This window comes from Rhinolophus hipposideros, assembly GCF_964194185.1.
Source record: "Rhinolophus hipposideros genome assembly, chromosome: 10".
Taxonomy (NCBI): domain Eukaryota; kingdom Metazoa; phylum Chordata; class Mammalia; order Chiroptera; family Rhinolophidae; genus Rhinolophus; species Rhinolophus hipposideros.
In genome coordinates this window covers 11,743,130-11,764,306 of record NC_138056.1, presented here as the reverse complement: position 1 = coordinate 11,764,306, position 21,177 = coordinate 11,743,130, and the positions used below count along the sequence as shown (strand labels likewise).

Below are 21,177 nucleotides of genomic sequence, written 5' to 3'. Positions count from 1 at the left end.
AAAAATAAATTGCAGAGGGACACATAGATTTATTTCATTTCTATCACATTTTAAATCTAGTAAAGTAATATTACATAATTCTGTGGATACATAAACACCTAACAAATGTTAAAACTCTACATAAGGTAAAGAAACATTAAATTACATTATAGTTCAATGCAAGAAATAAAGAGAAGAGCAGAATCAGGCTGGGAGGACTCAATTTTAGAATATCTGAGTATCCAAAATATCAGAAACAAAGGTGGTATTGTGTGAGGATTTAATAATGATCAGTTGGCTTAAACCCATGATCTTTCTATTACTTTCTACCTTTGGCTGTATGTTGGAAACAGTACATAATAAAAAATTAACAGGGGAAACCACAAAACCACTTTTATGATGGGATGTATATCAATAAAACAAAAAAATCTTCTGAAAGAAATTTGACATTCTATGAAACACCTGGTGAGTGAGGATTCTATTGGACCAGTACTATCATTCTAAAGATATTTCTTAGAGTAATAATCTGAGATACACATAAATCTTCATTACTATATGATTGCATGGAGGGGAAAAAGAAGAAAAAAATTCCCCTGCCCTGGTTGAGAAGTTTCTGGAATGTAGTATGGAAATTATTAAGCACTATAAAAATCTAGCAAATTCTCATTGCCTTACCATCATTTGATGATTCTGTCTTTTGTAGCTTGGTACCTCTCTGAGTATTATGGACTGGACCATTTATCCTTCTGATTTTTCTTTTCATTAAAGTTTGTTGGAGTGACAATGGTTAGTAAAGTTACATAGGTTTGAAGAGTACAATTCTGTAATATATCATCTATATATCACATTGTGTGTTCACCACCCAGAGTCAGTTCTCCTTCCATCACCATATTTTTTATCCCATTTACCCTCATCTACCACCCTCTCCCCCTTACCCTCTGGTAACCACTAAACTATTGTCTGTGTCTATGAGTTTTTGTTTCTTTACTTGTCTGTCTTATTCCTTTGTTGCTTTCAGTTTTATATCCCACCTACCAGTGAAATCATATGGTTCTCAATTTTTTCTGATTTATTTCGCTTAGCATAATAATCTCAAGATCCATCCATCCAGGTTGTTGCAAATGGACCATCTATTCTTTATTGATTTTAAAGAGTAATAATAATGCATTCTGGTGTTGTCTTTGAATTACAGTCCAGTTTTTTCCTTTTTTTTTTTTTAATTCACAGACATGGTAAATGCTAGCAAATATTTTGACATATTTTTCCAAGTCTAATATGTGAATTACAAAACACAAAACAGGCCCAAAAGTGGCAGAAAGTGATCTCTTAATTAAAAATGCTCATAATTGGTCATACAATTGGATATAATATATACCTGTGACCAAAATGTACACTTTATTTATCAAACAATTTCGTTTTGATAACTTTCCTTATTGCTTCTTTAACATTTTTGTTTCGTAGACTATAGATCAAAGGATTTAACATGGGACTCACAAAGATATAAAACACAGCTATAATTTTCCCCTGTCTTACAGATGCCTCCGAAGGGGGCCTCAGATGCATACAGAACAGCGTCCCATAAAAGATAGTGACCGCCGTCAGATGGGACCCACAGGTGGAGAAGGCCTTGTGCCTCCCATCAGAAGAGCGAATACGCAAAATGGCCATGAAAATGAAAACGTAGGAGATGAGAATCATGGTGAGAGAGCAGGTGAGGTTGGAACCAGCCACCACAAACATGGCAGTTTCTTTGACATAAGTATCTGAGCAGGCAAGGACTAAGAGAGGTGGGTCTGCACAGTAAAAGTGGTTGATTTCATTGGGTCCACAGAAGGAGAGACGAAGCATGAGGATGGTCTGTGCCAGACCATTTGCAAAACCATAAGTATAAGAAATAGCAACGAGAGAGATGCAGACACCTCTGGACATTTTGATACCATATAACAAAGGTTTACAGATGGACATGTAGCGGTCAAAAGCCATTGCTGTGAGCAAATAATACTCTGTGATGGCCAGGGCAATGAAAAAGTGGAACTGTACAAAGCACCCAGCGACAGAAATGGTTTTTCTCTTGGATAAGAAATTAACCAGCATCTGAGGAGTGATATTGGTGGCATAACAGAGATCTACGAAGGACAGGTGACTGAGAAAGAAGTACATTGGAGTGTGAAGTCTTGAGTCACTTCTGATTAACAAGATCATGCCCCCATTACCCATTACCATGTTCAGGTAGATGATTAGGAATACCATAAAAAGGACAGTCTGCAACTCCGCTCGATCAGTCAGTCCCAGCAGAATAAACTCAGTCACTGCTGTGTAGTTTTTCTTTAACATTGTGTTTTCTTGGCTTCAAAAGAGGGCTAAACAAGGGAAAAAGAGATTCAAGTATTTTGTCATCAATCCATTGCTCCCTCATGTCATCTGATACTTGCCCCTGTTCTCTCAAATTTATAAATACATGTGGCATAGAGAAGTAGACTAGTATCACACAATTGATCTTTTTTTTTTATTATTAGTTTCAGGTGCACAAGACAAGGTAATACTTAGACGTTCATCATTTATATCCCTCACACTGTGAACCTCCCTCCCCCATCTCCCCTTCCACTATCCCTCCGACATCGCACCGAGCCATCACATTATATATATAAAATTATAGTTGGCATTCATTATTGTTTAGCTTCAGATGTACAGTACATTGATCAAGCATCTACATCTTCCCTGAGGTGGTCTCCCAAATGGGGATAAGGGGAAGGTGAGGGGATTAGAAAACAGTCGGTAACCACAAAATGGCCTCAGGGTTTTTGAAAAATAATTTTAGGAACGTAATCAATAATGTTGTAAAGATTTTTTAGGGTATCTGATGGACAATTGGTCTTTTAAACATCTAAATTAACATAGAACTCCTCTGTATAAAGGCAGTCATAGTTTTTTTTGTTTTTCTGCAAGTCTTTTCATATTTGATCATTTACAATTTCTTAAACATTGCTTTCCTTTGAAATTGTAAACCCATTTTTGTTAATACACCTTTTGGTGTGGTAGCTAATATGTCATCCTTGAAACTCATGTGTTTTTTCTCAGCTGAATGGACTTAGGGAAGTGGAACTGATGGATGGCAGACATCCTTAAAGAACTAAGATCTGCCTACCTGCCCCTTCTAAACTCTGTTCGTTTTCAGGCTGTTCAATCCCTCTGCAATGCATGTGCATTTTCCCCTCTTTCATCCACCTCAGGTGGCCCTCTTATTACCAAATCTTACTTAACTTTTAAGACTAAGATCAAGAAACCCTTTGCTCTGTGTTTTATTGCCAATTATTGGGGGCAAAAAATTCATTCATGGGTCACCAAAGCAAATCAGTGTTTTTGTATAAAAGCAGATATACAGACGGTGCCAAAAAAAATGTATATACCTTTTAAGAAAGGAAAAAACTATTAAAATTTAACACTCAATATATACTGATAACGAACGATAAATACAAATCACGTTTGACTTCTGCAATTACAAAAGGTGCTCAAAGTGGTTGCCATCAGCGTCCAGACACTTCTGATTATGGCAAACTACTGCTTGAGCAACGTTGACCAAACTGTCCACTTGTATACATTTTTGACACCCCCGATATGCATGTGTGTGTGTGTGTGTGTGTGTGTGTGTGTGTGAGTGTGTGTGTGTAGGTATACATATGCACACATATCCCTTGTATTAAATATTCACGGGGGGAAGTGATTAGGAGGAAAAAATGTATTAAAAGGCTTCCAGCTTGGGGGGGAGATCATCATGAAAGAAAAGGCTCACAAAGAGTCTTAATGATTTTGCAATTCTACCTCATTTTAACTCTTTCAAAAAGTAAAGTTGAAAAAAAAAACAACCTCTATGCCATAAATTCAATTTAAGTTATTAAAAACATCTAAAATGTCCCACTGAAATAATCACCATATTATCCACACAACTGAAAGAGTACATAAGATATCATGAAATGCCATCCCCCAAAATTTATGTAAGATAAAAGTGACCATGATGACCATCATGGAAAAATCTACATAATCCCTCAGTAAAACTTACCTAATATTCAACATTATACTGACTCTGGTTAATAGCTACAATGCCAACAATGGACCCAGGCCACTTCTGAGGCCCTTTCTCCATGCACCACTCCAACATTCTGTCTGTTGCATTATCCCATTCTGCACTTGAGAACTTTGGACTTGTCATCAAGAGTGATAAAATGCAAGGCAAGTCACCTCAATCAGCAAAATCATAATAATTCTGTGATTTTATTTAAGTTCATATTTAAGATTATTGTAATTGCCATAATAAACAAATACTCTCTTGATGCTGGGACTATATATTTAATAAGTCTCCATTATTAAAACATTAGTCAAAAGCTAAAATAATTAATATCTCCATTTCTTTTTTTACCGTAAGGAAATGAGGCCAGGCAAGCAATGAGCATTCCACATAATTTAGCCGACTACTCCATGGTAATACCCTTCCATTAAAGAAACAGAACACAATATCCTAAATGATTTAAGCAAGAGAAACCCAGAAGTATTTCCAAGTGGACAAAGTGGCTCTGGGGACCCCAGAGGTTTAAACTTTTGACTTTCATCCTCACTCAGAGACTTTCTCATGTAGATGCTTGCTGCCACTACCAATCACTCAAAGAGTCAAGGAGTTTACCTTTAACGAGGATGATATCTTTTTAGCATGTGGTCATGGTTTGATTTGAAGAGGAGAAAGAAATTTAGAGAAAGCATCTTTATAATTATAAAGATTATAAACATAAAAGTGGCCAATTCTCCATGAAGGGAGCACAGAACATTACATGATATGATGCTTATAAAAAGTAGCATTGTTAACTCAGAAGGAACCAAAAAGACTGTTTCATATCACCCCACCCCCACCCCCCATTTTTCTTCATGAACCAAAGTCAGCAAAGTGTTTAATGGTTACCCGGAGTTTGCTGTCAGACTTCCTGGCTACATTTCTATCTCTTCTAATTCCCGTCTCTGGGGTTTGGCCAAGTTATTTAACATTCTGTGAACTCTAAAATCAGGATATGGCAACTTCCAGTTGGGAAATTGACCCAGATTGAGTACACCATGCTTGACATCATTCTGTGCCTAAGTTTCCTCATGCATATAATTTGGCAAAACTTTAAAAATATGTCTGACATGTAACCAGCACTTAAGTTGGAGCTGAGTTACTTTTTGGTGAAAAATCCACATCTAGCCTAAATCAAGACCCAGCATCAAAGTCTGAGCTCCTTAAGACAAGGAGTTTACCTATTCTGTAGGTATAGCCTCAGGCACCTAGAACAGTGCTTGTCCACATAGAGGAGATCAATAATTATTGAGGATATGAATGTTCTCTTTGGTCCACTTTATTTTATTGAATAAATACCTATTTCTAGATTCCAAAATATATTTTACAATAGCTAATCCGACCTGTGAAAGAATAGCGATTTCCCAATGATAGCGTGGATGTAAAGAACCTGAGAGTTTATAATGAAATTGTCATTTAGGGACCAAATCCCCATGGTTCAATTATTTCTAGCAGAAAGTCATTCAGATTATAAACAACCACTACAGTTTTAGTCTTTGAAAATCCTGGGCTCACTGAGGACATAACTTTTGCCTCTGCCCCATATCATATAGGGAATCAAATATCCCAAGAATGATGAAATCATGGAATTTATTATTTATTTTAACTTATGCCTGAATGTCTTAATATTTTGTGGCTTGGGAAAATATTAAGTTTTCTTGTTTATAACAGGTGAAATACAATAGTGCACTGTATAGCAAGAAAGTTTTAGAGTCTGGAAAACCATTAGAAGATCAATTAACTTTGATTAAATTGGACTAATTATATACTGTTTGTGAGCCTTGTCCTTTATCTTTTTAATAGGAACAACCCAGGTCTAGGCTAAAACAAGACTCAGCTTCAAAGTGTGAGCTCCTTAAGGTATAGCCTTAGTGAGCTACAAGAACATTGTGGATAAATATTACAGAGATGCTGGCGAGTCTCTTTTTGTCAACCTACCCCACCCAGACCTGTTGTGTTTTCTTCTCTACCTTGCTTTGTGCACCTAGAATCTAACCCTTACAAATTGCATCACTAGAACGCCTTTGGTAACCAGTATCCAGCTGAATTTGGACAATGAGAAAAACCAGCAATATGTCTGAGGTGGGACGAAGACAATAATAGTTCACTTTCTTTCTTATTCTCTCAGTTTCACAATAAAGAGGCTAGAGTGACTATACCCTTTAAAGGAAAACTCATGCTGAGATGTGTGTTGGGGAAGACAGAGGACAAGGACTTTCTTCCTGGTTCTCACTCTCACTGGTTTCTGGTGACAGTAGCCACTGCCTGGCCAATACTGGACTGGGGTAGAAATGTCACATAAACAGCATCACATAAACAAATAATTTCAGAAATGAAGATGATATGAGAAAAAAATCATCATGGTACATGGTTTAAGATCTATTTAGAAAGGAGTTAACTTTGACAAGTGGCCAGGAAATACCTTTCAAAGGAGGTGTTATTGGAAGAGAGATCTAAATGAAGTGACGAAATGAGTAAATCACTTAAAGGTCTGGGGAAAAAACATTCTAGGCAGAAGAACACTATGTGCAAAGGCCCTGAGATAAGAATGTGCTCAGAATGTTCAAGAAACATCTAGAAGTCACTGTGGCAGGAGAAGGACTAAAGAAAAAGTGGTCCAAGAGTTTGGAGAGTGGCATATGAAGACATCATATAAGATCTTGTAGACTCTGGTAACCAGTTTGGATTCTAGCCCAGATATGACGGAACATCTTGGAATATCTTACCAAGTCAGTAACATGATATGATGATGTTTATAAAAGATCGATAGTTTCTGTTGGAAGATAGAGTATTTCAAATATAGAACAGTCAAATTCATTGTGGCAGCTTATATGAGGAAGAATTTGTCTTAGACCTTGCTGGTAGCAGACAAGTCTTTTTAAGATTCAATATGTAATATCTGAAGGTAGAGCAGATAAGATTCCTGATGGTTAAATATAAAGTGTGAAGTCAAGGGTATTAGATCAATTACAATATGAATATAAAGTATATATGAAATGTGAAATAAATTGTGATATTGTGACATAAAGAGCCATTCGTGAGATCAAAGGAGATATTAGATGGGGTAAAAAAATGGACTATTACTTCTTGATTTGGAAGAAAGGAAATGGAATGGACTAAACAGCAAAGGACCAGGAGAGTTTCCTTGCTGTTGGACAGTAAGTAAGCAATGAGGTGAAACTGAACCTGAATAAATGTTCATCGGGTTCTCTAGAAGTACAGGCAACTCAAATTAAAAAGGTTTGCTCTCACTTACAATGGTAGAGCTAGTCTATATTCTCCCCATTCCCTGATCAAGCATTTACGTCATGCTCAGACTACGGCAGCAGCCATCTTTGACATCCTGGGTTCCAATTCCCTCGGTAGGAACACAAATGAGCTAAGTCAAATTCCCTATGTGCTAGCAGAATTAAGGTGGGAGTTGCAAAGCAGTCAGCACAGTTGGTACATGGACTTGAAATATGTTTCTCAAATGTATTGTCCACTTGAATCATCACTACCAGCAACCTGAAGGCATCTATTGAAATCCTTCTATCTCTGAGTGAAATAACAACCTGCTTTAAATCTCTCCTTTCAAAAATAGGTGGTTTTCGTGTCCGTTATGTTGTCTATTCTCGGATTGCATACAATTTATTTTTCTTTTTTATCACTGAAAAATTATTCTTCTTATTAGAGAATATGAAGATGAAACTAGTTCCCCAAAGGCACGTTGGCTGAGACTGACCAGCCAACGAGAGCTGCAGCCCATCATTTTGTGGTCTTTCTCCTGATTTACCTCAAAACAAACAAACAAAACAACCGATAAAACTTTTCCAAACAAAAATGTGAATATTCCTTATGTGAATAATCATCAGAAATAACGTAAAAGACAGGCATAAAAGAATATTTTCTTTATTTTTCAAATACACATTTCAAAACAAAACAATTCTTTCCTAACAATTTCAGTTAAGACAACAAAGAAGCAAATAATCTTAAATAATATTTCCTAATAATAATGGGTTAGTTATATGATTATTCTCTAATATTACTATTCATAAGTGTAAATTGTGAGAAACTTTCTTGAGAAATATTTACCCATAGATAAATTTAGTAAGAGCATTAAAAATGTTCAAAATATTTAATTCAGCAATTACACTTCTAGGAATATATTCTAATGGAATAATGAGCGAGATGTACATGCAGATACTTTTGACCTCAAAAATAATAGGCTACATCAGCACGGTGGAATAATGCTTTGCAAAATAAGCCAAGTGGAAAAACATACGCCAAAATATGTTGAGAGGAGCTCCTTTTTGGTAGGAGATTACTAGAAAATTTTGTTTTCATCTCTTGTATCTTTTAGTATTTTTCAGTTTGTTTTTCTATAATCGGTATGGATTATTTTTAATTAAGTTCAATATGAATTAATTACACTACATTAAAAATGGTGTTCACCAAAATGTTTAGTCTATATAAAATGCAAAGATTACACTATCAAGTGAAAATCAATGTTCATGAGATTATCATGCTAAGTGAAATAAGTCAAACAGAAAAATTCAAGAACCATGATTTCACTGACATGTGGGGTATAAAATTGAAAACAAGTGAACAAGACAAACAAACAAACAAAAACTCATAGACACAGACAACAGTTTAGTGGTTACCAGAGGGAAAAAGGGGAAGGGGAGGTGGTAGGAAAGCGTAAAGGGGGTCAAACATATGGTGACTTGACTTTGGATGGTAAACACACAATTCAATATATGGATGATGTATTATAGAATTGAATATGTGAAACCTATATAATTTTATTAATCAATGTCACCCCAATAAATTTAATAAAAATAGAAAATCAATGTTTCTACTTGTGTATGGCAAATGATTCCAATTTTGTTTTATTAATTATAATAATATGTATGTGCATAAAATTATTCAGAAGTATTTAAAAACACAAACAGAAATTATTCACCGTTTATGATATATCACTGATATACATTATTTCTTCTTTCCTGTCTGCTTTTCCTAGTTATTTATAACGAACATGTGTGCTTTTATTATCTGAAAAATATATTCATAAAATACAGTCTAAATAAGTTTGCCCATAGCAAATTGCCTGCTTTACATGGAGCAGTAAGAAAATTATACTTAAAATGAACACAAATATCATGTTTACCCGAAATATCAGAGGATATCTATGCGGGTGATTATTAGGTATATCACTCTCGTCACAATCACCATAATTTCATATGTAGCAGTCACTTCATCAGTTCACTGTCCCCAATATGGCCCCTAGCATTTGCAGTGTGTTGAGGGGTTTAAACACTGCAGTGTGAGTTGGAAAGAGAATTTGTAAGCAAAGGATTTGTCTTTGTGCTACTTAATGTCTGAGTGACTTTGGGTTGGTCATTTAATCTCTATGTGCCTAAAACTTCAAATGTTATAAATGAAGATAATAATATCCTACTAGTTGGCTTGTGAACATTAAAAAAGTGATATAAAAGTGAGCATTAAACTAGAATTGAGTCTCATTTACGTTATTTTTATGCATGTTAATATAGGTTCTATCTATCTCAATAAATTTTGAGGTGGCTTTCAAACAAAGACTTACACAATGAAAAAATTAAATCACAAATAGAAGTAAATAAATAGAATACTTTAAGGGGACATCAAAGAGGTCAACCATTGAGAGCAAGAGAGTTGCCAGGACTGAGTTTTTAAGTTTGGTTCCTAAAAGCCACAGTGACTCTGCAGACTGGAAACTGAAAGGAAGCATAAAATCACGTAGACAAAATATACAGTATTTTCACAATGATTCTAAAAAACATTTTCACACCAAGCCATCACATTATATACATAAAATTATAGTATAGTAGGAGGGATAGTGGATGGGGGGAGGGAGGTTCACAGTGTGAGGGATATAAATGATGAACGTCTAAGTATTACCTTGTCTTGTACACCTGAAACTAATAAATTAAAATAAAAAATAAAAAATAAAAAAAAACAGGTTAGAGAGCGAACCCAGACTGGGTGAGAAAAATAAATAAATAAAATAAAATAAAATAAAAAGTTAATTTGCTAATGGACACCTGGATATCGGGCATTTTATATATATTGTGGCATTTTTATCATAACAATAATTCTATAGGGTAATTTTATCTTCATTTTTATGTTATAAAGAATCCAAAACTCAAATAAGCAAGAATTATTGGATTTATAAATAAAGAATGTGGGTAAGAAAATAAATTAATTAATTAAAAAAAAAAACATTTTCAAATAGGATTATAAATCTGGAAATCAGTAGGATATTATAGGATTATAAATCTGGATATCAGTATATTCTGGTAGCTAAGAATGGGAATACAACTCTTTGCTTAACAAGAAGGGAAGTTTGTTGTAAATTAAAAGAATAGCCCACAGGCTAAATGGTGCTGATGTTCAAAAAGAAATTGGAACAAAGCACTCTATTACAGTTAAAAGCCCTCTCTTACTCATGTCTAGGCTCTAATCACTATTTCATAACAGACACTTAGTAATTTCAAATTAACGGATGCCTAAACTTCATTTTTAGGGAAGAGATTTCCCTTCATCAGTTGTTGCAAGGCATGGATCACATGTGTGTTCCTGAGACTGTAGATCAACGGGTTCAGCATTGGGCTCAAAAAAGTATAAAAGACTGCGATTATTTTGGACTGCTCTACAGACTTCTCAGATGGGGGCCTTAAGTACATGCAGAAGAGGGTCCCATAAAATATAGTGACTGTTGTCAGGTGAGAACCACAAGTAGAAAAGGCTTTCTGCCTGCCTTCAGCAGAACGAATCCTCAAGATGGCTGCAACAATGAAAAGGTAGGACAGGAGAATAATGAAGAGAGAGCTTGAGAGAGTAAAACCAGCCACTACAAACATTGCCATCTTTTTGATGTAGGTGTCAGAGCAGGCTAACATTAGAAGAGGAGGGTCCGCACAGTAGAAATGATTGATTTCAAGGGAGCCACAGAAGGACAAATGAAAAGTTAGCAGTGTCTGAGAGAGTCCATTAAGGAAGCCAAAAGCATAAGGGACCACGACTAGAGAGATACAAATATCCTTAGACATTCTGGTACTGTAATGCAAAGGGCTGCAAATGGCTACATAGCGATCCAGTGCCATTGAAGCAAGGATATAAAACTCAGTGATCACCAAGGCAATGAAGAGAAGACACTGCAAGAAGCACCCAGAATAGGAGATGGTCTTCTGGTCTGAGAGGAAATTGTACAGCATATTTGGAGTAACATTGGAGGAATAGCAAATGTCTACAAAGGAGAGGTGGCTAAGGAAGAAATACATGGGAGTTTGGAGGTGGGAATTTGTCCTGATCAGCACGATCATGCACAGATTCCCCGCCAGCGTGATTAGGTAGATAACCAGAAACACCCCAAACAGGATCTTCTCTAGTACTGGCTCATCGGTGAGTCCCAAGAGAATGAATTCTGTTACGATAGTGTGGTTTCGGGAAGACATTTTCTTATCCCTTGAAAACTGAAAATGATAAGGAAAGTGAGTAGTTTTGTCTGATCCAGATTCTGCATTTATCTCACCCATTTTATCACTTATTCTTTGATCTATTTATCCGTCAAGGAAATTACTCTTCTCTTTTCAACAAACAGATCAAAATTTCTACATAAATATTTTCATCCTATATCTCTGTGTTCTCTCTCTCTCTCTGTCTCTCTCTCTCTCTCTCTCTCTGTCTCTCTCCACACACACACACACACACACACACACACACACACACACACACATTCATACCTGTCTTATTGGAGAAGTCCATATTTGGTATCTTTTCAAATTTTGTGGAAAAAAAACACAAAAACAAAAACACAGACATTGATATCAGGTATAAAAAGAAAAAAAAAAACAAACAGCAGGTCGTTTGGCACCACTCAAATAAAGAAAATTGGATTTCTGTGGTTCCTCTACATCTGATCTCCTATTTGTCAGATACAAAATAGAAAATTAATATTCAGTACAACCTTTTTACTTGAAACCCCTAGATTGAAACCCCTAGTTTGACTTAGTTTCCTTCAGAAGGCATTGAATTAGTAAATTTACCTGCTGATATGTAACTAAGATGGTACAGAATGAAGAATTGTTCTCTCTGCTTTGGAAAATCACCGAATCATTTATTCGTGCACATGACAGAGACTGATTTTTCTTTTCTTTTCTAGGTTCTGGGGTTACAGCAATGACCAAATTCCCAATCCTCATGAAGCATATATAGGAGAAGGTGCAATAGTAAACACATAGACAAAAATATATAACATAATGTCAGTTAGAAGCAAGTAATGTCAGTTAGAAGAAAAATAAAGGTGGGATACTGTTAGATGGCCAATCAGAGAAGGTCTTTCTGAGAAGGTAGAATTTGAATAGTAAATAAAGAATGCAAATATCTGAAGAAGAATGTGGGGGATTTGTCCCCATTTTTTGTGCAACTAACACACATAGGAAAATATGTTTAGGGGAGCACAGATAGTGTTTAAATGTGTCCTTGCTCCCTATCTCTCAATTCTTTGTGAAAATAACATACGACTGGAAAAATTGTTCCTTAAGAATTGTACCCTAAAGTTACTTTTATTTAGATTTTACATAAACATTAAAAAAGCTTGCATATAATAATTGATTTTTAGAGATGCCATTAAACATAATATAGAAATAGAAAAATCAAGTATAATTTATGAAAATAAATTTTTTCCACATTAGTGGGATAGTGATATTCCCTACACAAAGAACAAACATATTTAAATGAACAAACGTAGAAAATGACCTACCTGTCAACGTTGACTTGGCATATTTTGCAAAAACAAGGTGGGAGAATTTATAATGTATGTCTTGGGTACATTCCCTATAGCATTTTTAAAATAATTCTAAAGAACCAATTAAAATAGTAATTTCTTTCCTCAAGGGCATAAACTTAATTTGAGGCTTTGAAATCTTAGATTCTCCTTTGAGGCCAAAATCTTTAACATCTGTATACCCTGCTTACGCTGATCACATGAAGACCTTCAGCCAGATAGAAAAACTGGTCCTCACCTTTAGTACTATGGAAGGAGGTGTGGGTAGATAAGTTTTGTATTTTTAGTACAGTAAAGAGGAGAGGATTCTCATCAGAAGGCTTTACTGTTTCTCTGTAAGCACTAAGATGGGGTGACCTCATAAGAGTGAGAAGAATACAAGTGAAGTCCATGCGAGAATTGAGGAGCAGAAAGAGTATGGAGAGCAGAAGAGTAACACAACCACTGGAAGGAAGTACATATACTGGTCAGGGGTGAGGACTCTTTGGAAAGTGGACATTATGGATTTATACTGGAATCATTTTGCCCCATTGAGTTAATGTCATCAAGATGCTAGAGATCAAAATGAGTCTAAGAGCTAGGATCATTCATAAAACTGGTGATTCGGAGGAGGGTTGAAAATAGAATAAAGAATATTTGAACATTGTTTGGAGCTGCGTTTGTTAGAGAATAAAAGACCCTGGAGATGCTTTCCTTAATCTGTATCTTCCAATGCACTGAGAGTTCCAGGTCATTACAATCAACGGAATTCAAGTGTAGTTTGGCCAAGGCAAAGGAGGCGTCTCTGATTTTGTTAGATCTCCAGATGATGGGCCACACTGTGAGAAATCAGTCAACAGAATAAAGCTGTATATCAATATCAAAATGTAGAATGTTATCAACTCACTACCTTTGAGAAGAGTTAAGCATTTTTTTTCCAATCGAAATGGAAATTTTTCTCTATCTCAATTTCTATCCTGATTCCTTGCATAAATAATAAACTGTAAAAAAACAAAATATGCTGCTTAATTATTCCCATAAAATGAAAGTTCCTTGTGGGATTATAGACCCATGGTTGGATTGTAGAGTCCTCATTTTCTGATCTCTTAATGTGGGGATTCCTTGCTTTACATTAAAATAGTTCAAGATTTAACCCTTCTTTAAACAGAATTTCAGCTTTTAGCAAGAAGAAAATTTGTCCTAAAGTAGTTATGTATGTATGTATTTAAGTTTTTCTGATATGTTTTAATATATGATAACATTGTAATAATCACAAGATTTACAAAAAAGACTTCCAACAAGAAATAGAAGTAGCTCAATAGTAACTGAATGGGTAAACAAAATCTAGTGAATTAACACTTTTGGATCCGGAAGGGCAAAGTATCCATACTTTTCAATATGGGATCAATCACTTGATCAGAAGTCCACACATAAGAGGTTGATACTCATTTATTTATATAGCAAAGGATACGATTACCTGGTGAGTGATATCAACTCAAAGAGTTTCATGCATTCTAATTTTATTTTCCTAAAAAGTCATCAGAAGACTCTGTTTAAATTATACTTAAATACATGAATTCCTTGGTTAATATCACTCTGCTTCAGTTGTAATGACCAATTGATGAATGTCTGCTAAAAGGATACCTCATGACTTTCGCTACTAAAAAAATCCCCAAAGAACACAATGTTATCATAGTTCTTTTATTCTGTAGGTTAACACAAGATAATGTTTAAATGTGTCCTTGCTCCCTATCTCTCAATTCTTTGTGAAAATAACATACGACTGGAAAAATTGTTCCTTAAGAATTGTACCCTAAAGTTACTTTTATTTAGATTTTACATAAACAAGGAATCCACAGATTTCATCATGTGGGTAAACATTTAACTCATCTACTAATAAAGTTAACATTGGTTTTAACATTCTTGTTGAGGTGTGAACAGCATAAAGCATCAATTCCTGAACGTGGAGTCTGTAAATGAATTTTATTTACATTTATGTACATTTACTGAGTAAATGTACAGTGGATTGCAGTAGCTATTCCAGAGCAAGATTTCCTCTGATAGCTGGCACTGCCCTACCACCAACATACAGACATGCACACGCACACACAAATACATACATACATACCCCCACACACATATACACGATGAAAATTTGAGCCATTTCAGGTAATAGCTGTCCTTTCTAAAGAGATGCAGCCTTGCCTGTAATGCAATCATTTTAAAAATGTGTAAATCTGAGGCCATCATGTGAAAAGTCTGTGAAAGAGAATAAGTGAATCCACAGTAGGAGAGAAGACATAGAGAGGCAGAGAGACAGAGAAAGAGAGACCTGGTGGCACTGAGAATTCCAGTCCTACTAGGTTAGCGTGAATCAACTTTGTGTTCCTTTTTTGAAAAAATCCTGAAACCTCTATTATGATATGTTGAGATCACACATATGTAAAATGACCGATATAGGACATTGAAATATCATCTGTTTACTAAAATGTTTAGTTTCAAAAAAGATAAGACAGCTTGCTTTGAAAAGAATAAAATATTATCTAACAGATGGTCCGACTAGATATGAGAACTTTTTATTTCTAACATTGACTTTTAAAAATTCTGGTTATTGGGAACTTTCAGTTTCAGATGCCAGACGCAACATTTTGCCTTCCATCACCCTATGTTTTCAATTGGAACGATTCTTTCTTAATTTTAAAACTTTTATTGATGGTTTCCTATGAAGGCATGGAGATATGAAGGTAGATATAAAGAAGCTTATTTTCTCAAGGAGCTTTCAGTCTATGTTAGGAAACATTATACTGTATTTTTATTATTTGTTTCTGTGACTAAAGGCTTGATTATGGATGCAATATCTCTAAAATCACAAGAATGGGAAGAAAGAGGGAGGGTCAGGAAAATCATAGAAGAGATAATATGTGTGCTGTGTCTTAAAATATGAAGAGGTGTCCTGAAAAAGAACCGTAAGATGAACAAAACCATTGGATAAGCAACAATATTGTTAACATGTATTTTTAACATACAATGCCTGAAAAGCAGAATAAGGGAGAATTAAATAAGATCTGGATTTGATTTCTTATCGAAAACCATAAAAGCTATAACTGAAAGTAAAATTATTACTTAGTCTCTTTTAAGTGGCTATTTTTCTGTAGGATGACAATCAGTCTTTTGATGACAAAGAGATATACTAAGATCACACCAAGTATATTTTACCCAATCCCAAGCAGTTTAAAACGTTTTCTGTTGACATGTCAGTGGCCACTTTCTGTCAAGAAAATCCAGTCCTACTGGACAGATATCCCAGTTATGAAAATATCAGTCAAACCAGTTGAAAGCTTTAGATTTCTCCCAACCAAATTGCAGCTAGCAGTAAATTAATGTGTGGTTATTTGCTAAGGCATTAGGGAAAGGATGTCTAATTTGCCCTAGTTCTTTAAACTTAAGCTACTGACACATTCAAAGATCAAACAGGACACTCTATTTTCAGGAATTATGAAGATTTACCTTTGAGGGTTGCAGTATTTATTTTTCCGTTTCCAAGTGTATTGACACTTGACACTTCACAGCTAAGTTCCACCCCTGGAATTGCCCCTGCTGAAAGGAATTGCCAGGCCCAAATCATCCCCCTCCCAGTGACTCAAATCTAAAACAGATCATTATAGAGGTACAAATACCTGAGTGTTTTCATAATTTTCATAACGTTTATATATAATAAAACTGAAATTAAGAAAAGGTAAATATTGAAACTGGTCAGTCAACTCCAAGTCTTTTGATATTTTACCAGATACGGCCCACCCCCCACCCACCACTGTGTTGATTCATCATATAGGCCCATGAGTACAAATTTAAGACACCAGGAGATTAAGAAGTATACCTTATTTTCAACAATCTACTTTAACACAGAAAAAGAGCTTAAGCAATCACAGAATTAATATGGAAACATATTTTCTTCTACATAACAGATGATGTGTAACATGGCTTTACAGAATATGTTTCTGGAAGATCTTCTTTAGGGCTTCTTTTACATCCTTATTTTTCAAACTGTAGATGAGGGGATTTAGCATAGGGATCACGACTGCATAAAATACAGAGACAATCTTGTCTTGCTCCATTGAGTAGCTAGATGTAGGGCGCAAGTACATAAAGAGAATTGTTCCAAAGAATATGGTGACAGCCATGAGGTGGGAGGCACAAGTAGAGAAGGCTTTGTGCCTGCCCTCTAATGAGGGCATTCTCAGGATGGCAATGAGGATACACAGGTACGAAATGAGGACAATCATAACACAGCTGATGACAGCAAAACTAGAGAAAGCCATGATCACGATGCCATTGATGTGAGTGTCAGAGCACGAGAGTTTGAGCAGGGGTGGGGTGTCACAGTAGAAATGGTTGATCCTATTAGAGCCACAAAAGGACAATCTGAAAGTCATTCCTGTGTGTATGGCTGCATTCCCAAAGCCTGCTAGGAATGAGGTAGCTACTAGCAAGACACAAGTTCTCCCAGACATGAGAACTGGGTATAGCAGAGGGTTCCAAATGGCTGCATAGCGGTCATATGCCATCATGGCCAACAGGAAACATTCAGTCCCCAGGAAGGAGCCAAAGAAGTAGAATTGAGCAGCACATCCATTAAAAGAAATGGCCTTATTCTCAGCCACAAGGTTTACCAGCATCTTAAGAGTAACAGAAGAAGAGTAAGCAGCATCAACAAAGGAGAGGCTGCTGAGAAAGTAGTACATGGGTGTGTGGAGATGGGAATTGATCTTAATTAACACAATCATCCCCAAATTACCCACCATGGTTGCCAAATAGATTAACAAAAACAATCCAAAGAGGACAACTTGTAGATCTGAATTGTTTGAGAGTCCCAAGAGGATAAATTCTGTCACTTGGGTTTGATTCCTGCCTTGGACCTCTCTCACATATCTGATCATTTGAGCTGCAATAAGAGAGAAGATGGAACATGGCATTCAGTCAGATGAATACATGGCAAAGCTAGAAACACCCTTTTGCTGACATATATACATACAAATTCTAACAGAAGAGTGCAAAGTGAAAAAGAATGCATACTTGTAGTACAAAGTGTGTTCGACTTGATGAGAAGTCAAAAGACATCAAAAGACTGTGTCTGAGTTCTAGATGTGCTGCCTACTAACTAATTGAGAAGAGTGACTTAATATCCATTAAGTAAAATTATTTTGGGCATTAACCATTTATTGGATAATTACAGGAACTGGTCTTTAAAAAGTATCTCTCTTCATTATTTATGATAAATAACTTAATTTCTATATTAATATGCCCTCTGGACACAGTTTCTGCAGAAAGGTGGCAAAATTAATTAAGGCACTGACTATTCCTCCACAGTACTGATGCAAGAAATAAAAAATATTGACAGTTAGTAAAATTTTACATTAAAATTGAATAATTAGTAAAATTAGTCAACAGTGCCAATCAAGAAAAAAATAATTGAATCTCCTGGGTATGTGAGGAACTTTAAAAAGTGATGATCGGGGCCGGCCCGGTGGCTCAGGCGGTTGGAGCTCCATGCTCCAAACTCCAAAAGCTGCCGGTTCGATTCCCACATGGGCCACTGGGCTCTTACTACAAGGTAGCTGGTTCGACTCCTCAAGTCCCACAAGGGATGATGGGCTCTGCCCCCTGAAACTAAGATTGAACACGGCACTTTGAGCTGAGCTGCCACTGAGCTCCCGAATGGCTCAGTTGGTTGGAGTGCGTCCTCTCAACCACAAGGTTGCTGGTTCATTTCCTCGAGTCCCGCAAGGGATGGTGGACTGTGCCCTCTGCAACTAGCAACAGCAACTAGACCTGGAGCTGAGCTGCGCCCTCCACAACTAAGACTGAAAGGACAACAATTTGACTTGGAAAAAAGTCCTGGAAGTACACACTGTTCCCCAATAAAGTCCTGTTCCCCTTCCCCAATAAAAAAATCTTAAAAAAAAAAAAGTGATGATCAAGGAAAGAAACAGAGGACATTCCTAGATAGGTAGCATGGTTCCAACTCTACCCTAATTTCTTAGTACCAGCATTACAGAAAAAAAAAAAGTGTCAGTTACATATTGATAATTTTAAATAATCCCACCAATATTTAGTAAATTACCTTGTAAAAATGAGTAGACATCCCAGATGAAAATAATAGAACAAGCCACACAGTGAAAACCCCTACTTAACACTCAGATTCACATAATCACAACAGAACCAGAAAACACCAGTAGCAGCATGAGGAATGTTCCAGCCACCATACTGAATCAGGGGAATAATTTAATACCAGGTCATCCAAATGGAAATAAAATTCATTGCATGCAAGGTGAAATTATGGCAAATACAGGAAAAAGTTTAATTCTTTAATAAAATTAGTTAAAAAAAGAAAACTCAAAATAAATGTCCATCTTAGGTCTTCAAAGTAAAAGCTTGGGCAACAGCGCCTGCGGAATTCTCCACTTCCACTTCAATCCCCTACTCCATCCATGACCTTATCTTATTGAACAACAGATAAAACTTCACTAGTCTAGCTGCTGTCAATCATAGTTCAATGTGAAATCCTTTATCACTTGCAGCAGGAAGTTATTTGATATTGTCTAAAATTAAAACATGAGCCCAAAGCAACTCAATACCTGGGCTATCTCTGGAGATAAAGGAGCTACTGAGAACAGTTGGGGAAAAGAGTGGGCGGGAACTTGTTCCATTCTCACAGGCACTGCCATACACGAAGTGCCTATCCATGTTCTGCTCCACCTAGTTTCTGTTGGGATGGGGGCTCAATAATCCAACCAATAAGTTATGTACATATTATAACACTTTCAAAGGTATCATTGTACCCATTATCTTATCTGAGCCTCACCACAAATCAGTGAGGGACATAAGCAGGTACTATCTCAAGAGTATTAACAAGATTGTCTTTTGTTAGGTGACCTCAGTGATAGATAGGGCTTTCTCAGCTACTCACTGGTGAATCCTGGGCTAGAACATAGGCCTCTTGAAGCCAAATTATTTGGTATTCCTCATCACTACATTGCCTCTCTCTGCATTTCACTGGACAGATGTATGGAGTAGTCCTCTTCCTTGGAATAATCTTGCTGCATGAACTTCAAAGAACAGCATCTCCAGAAGGAATGAAAAAGAAGGAATAGACCTTTTCCTCTCATCCTCAACCAGAAAGTCTCCCCAACACATTGTTCTAACAAAAATAGTGCAAACAATAAAAGGCTATAGACATTTGTATTTGTGTGTATGTGTGTGTGTGTTAGACACATAAAGAAAGGCAATGATAAGTATAAATAACAAGTACTAAAAGGTACTAAACTATACAGAGAATTTCCTGGCCTCGACAAGTACTGTGTATATATTTTTCTTGCATTATTTTATTTAAATCCTATAAGATACGTAGTATTGTAATTCTCTTTTCACACATAGGAAATGGGAGATACAAAAGATTAGTGACTCTTGTCCAATGTCACAGAGTTAGCCTAATGCAGATTAATGCAACTCTCTCATTCTCTTTACATATAAGGTTATTTATAATAATAATAATAATAATAATAATAATAATAGATGTGAGCACTAATACACACAGCAGTTGATATTGTAGTTCTCAGAGCTTTCTTAATACTCTAGAATACATTGAGCTACATTGAAAAATCCATATATCTTATGAAGAGAAAATACACTGTGGCTGAAAATTGTCTTCTTAGAACTTACATCCATTAATTTACATTATTAGCAAAATCCCATTTGTTTTACATCTGGTGCTGTGAATTACATGCTCTGGTCTCCCTTCTACTCTGGCAAATATTCCCATTTCTCCAATGAGATTTTACAGTTGACCTTGTAGTTCAGAGATTCTTGATCTAGATTTTCAATTTCTAAGGGTTTGTGAAAATAGTAGTGACATTTCCTGAGAATTGCTGGTATTCACAAAGGTCTTAAAATCATATTATCTACGCCTAATGACTTACAAATTTTGCAATATTAAAAACAGCAGATCATTTATTGAACATACTTTCTCAGCCACTCAATACTCTTAGAACTTTGAGTCTATGGGTGATTGGAGAAATTAACAGGATTGTGAATTTTACTTCAGGTCAATAAGTTACATGAACAGAACATTTATATCTTTTACTTACCTTTCTTTATTGCTGGACTTCTATTTGATCTCTTTGCTTGTACCTGGTCAATGCCTAAATTCACCAAAAAAAGAAAAGCAGGAGAAAAAAATAAAGCCTTCTTAGAGAAGGTACTCACTCAGGTTCTCTCAGGTTAAGCAGGAGACACAGTTGGAATGGATGTTAGACAC

At 35.9% G+C, this 21,177-nt stretch overlaps 3 protein-coding genes across 3 annotated transcripts; all 3 read right to left on the bottom strand.

The window, feature by feature from the left end:
• Positions 1 to 1,374: 1,374 nt before the first annotated feature.
• LOC308504314 (olfactory receptor 5M5-like) lies at positions 1,375 to 2,313 on the bottom strand (the record flags this gene model as incomplete). The annotated part of the gene is made up of 1 exon (XM_081064662.1): positions 1,375 to 2,313. One exon carries the CDS (start codon positions 2,311 to 2,313, stop codon positions 1,375 to 1,377), a length of 939 nt encoding a protein of 312 aa, XP_080920788.1.
• Positions 2,314 to 10,605: 8,292 nt separating this feature from the next.
• On the bottom strand, positions 10,606 to 11,553 carry LOC308504306 (olfactory receptor 5M10; the record flags this gene model as incomplete). The annotated part of the gene is made up of 1 exon (XM_081064655.1): positions 10,606 to 11,553. The coding sequence occupies one exon, from the start codon at positions 11,551 to 11,553 to the stop codon at positions 10,606 to 10,608; it is 948 nt and encodes a 315-aa protein (XP_080920781.1).
• A 5,293-nt stretch (positions 11,554 to 16,846) lies between these two features.
• LOC308504304 (olfactory receptor 5AP2) lies at positions 16,847 to 17,800 on the bottom strand (the record flags this gene model as incomplete). Its single annotated transcript, XM_081064653.1, has 1 exon — positions 16,847 to 17,800. The coding sequence occupies one exon, from the start codon at positions 17,798 to 17,800 to the stop codon at positions 16,847 to 16,849; it is 954 nt and encodes a 317-aa protein (XP_080920779.1).
• Positions 17,801 to 21,177: the final 3,377 nt, after the last annotated feature.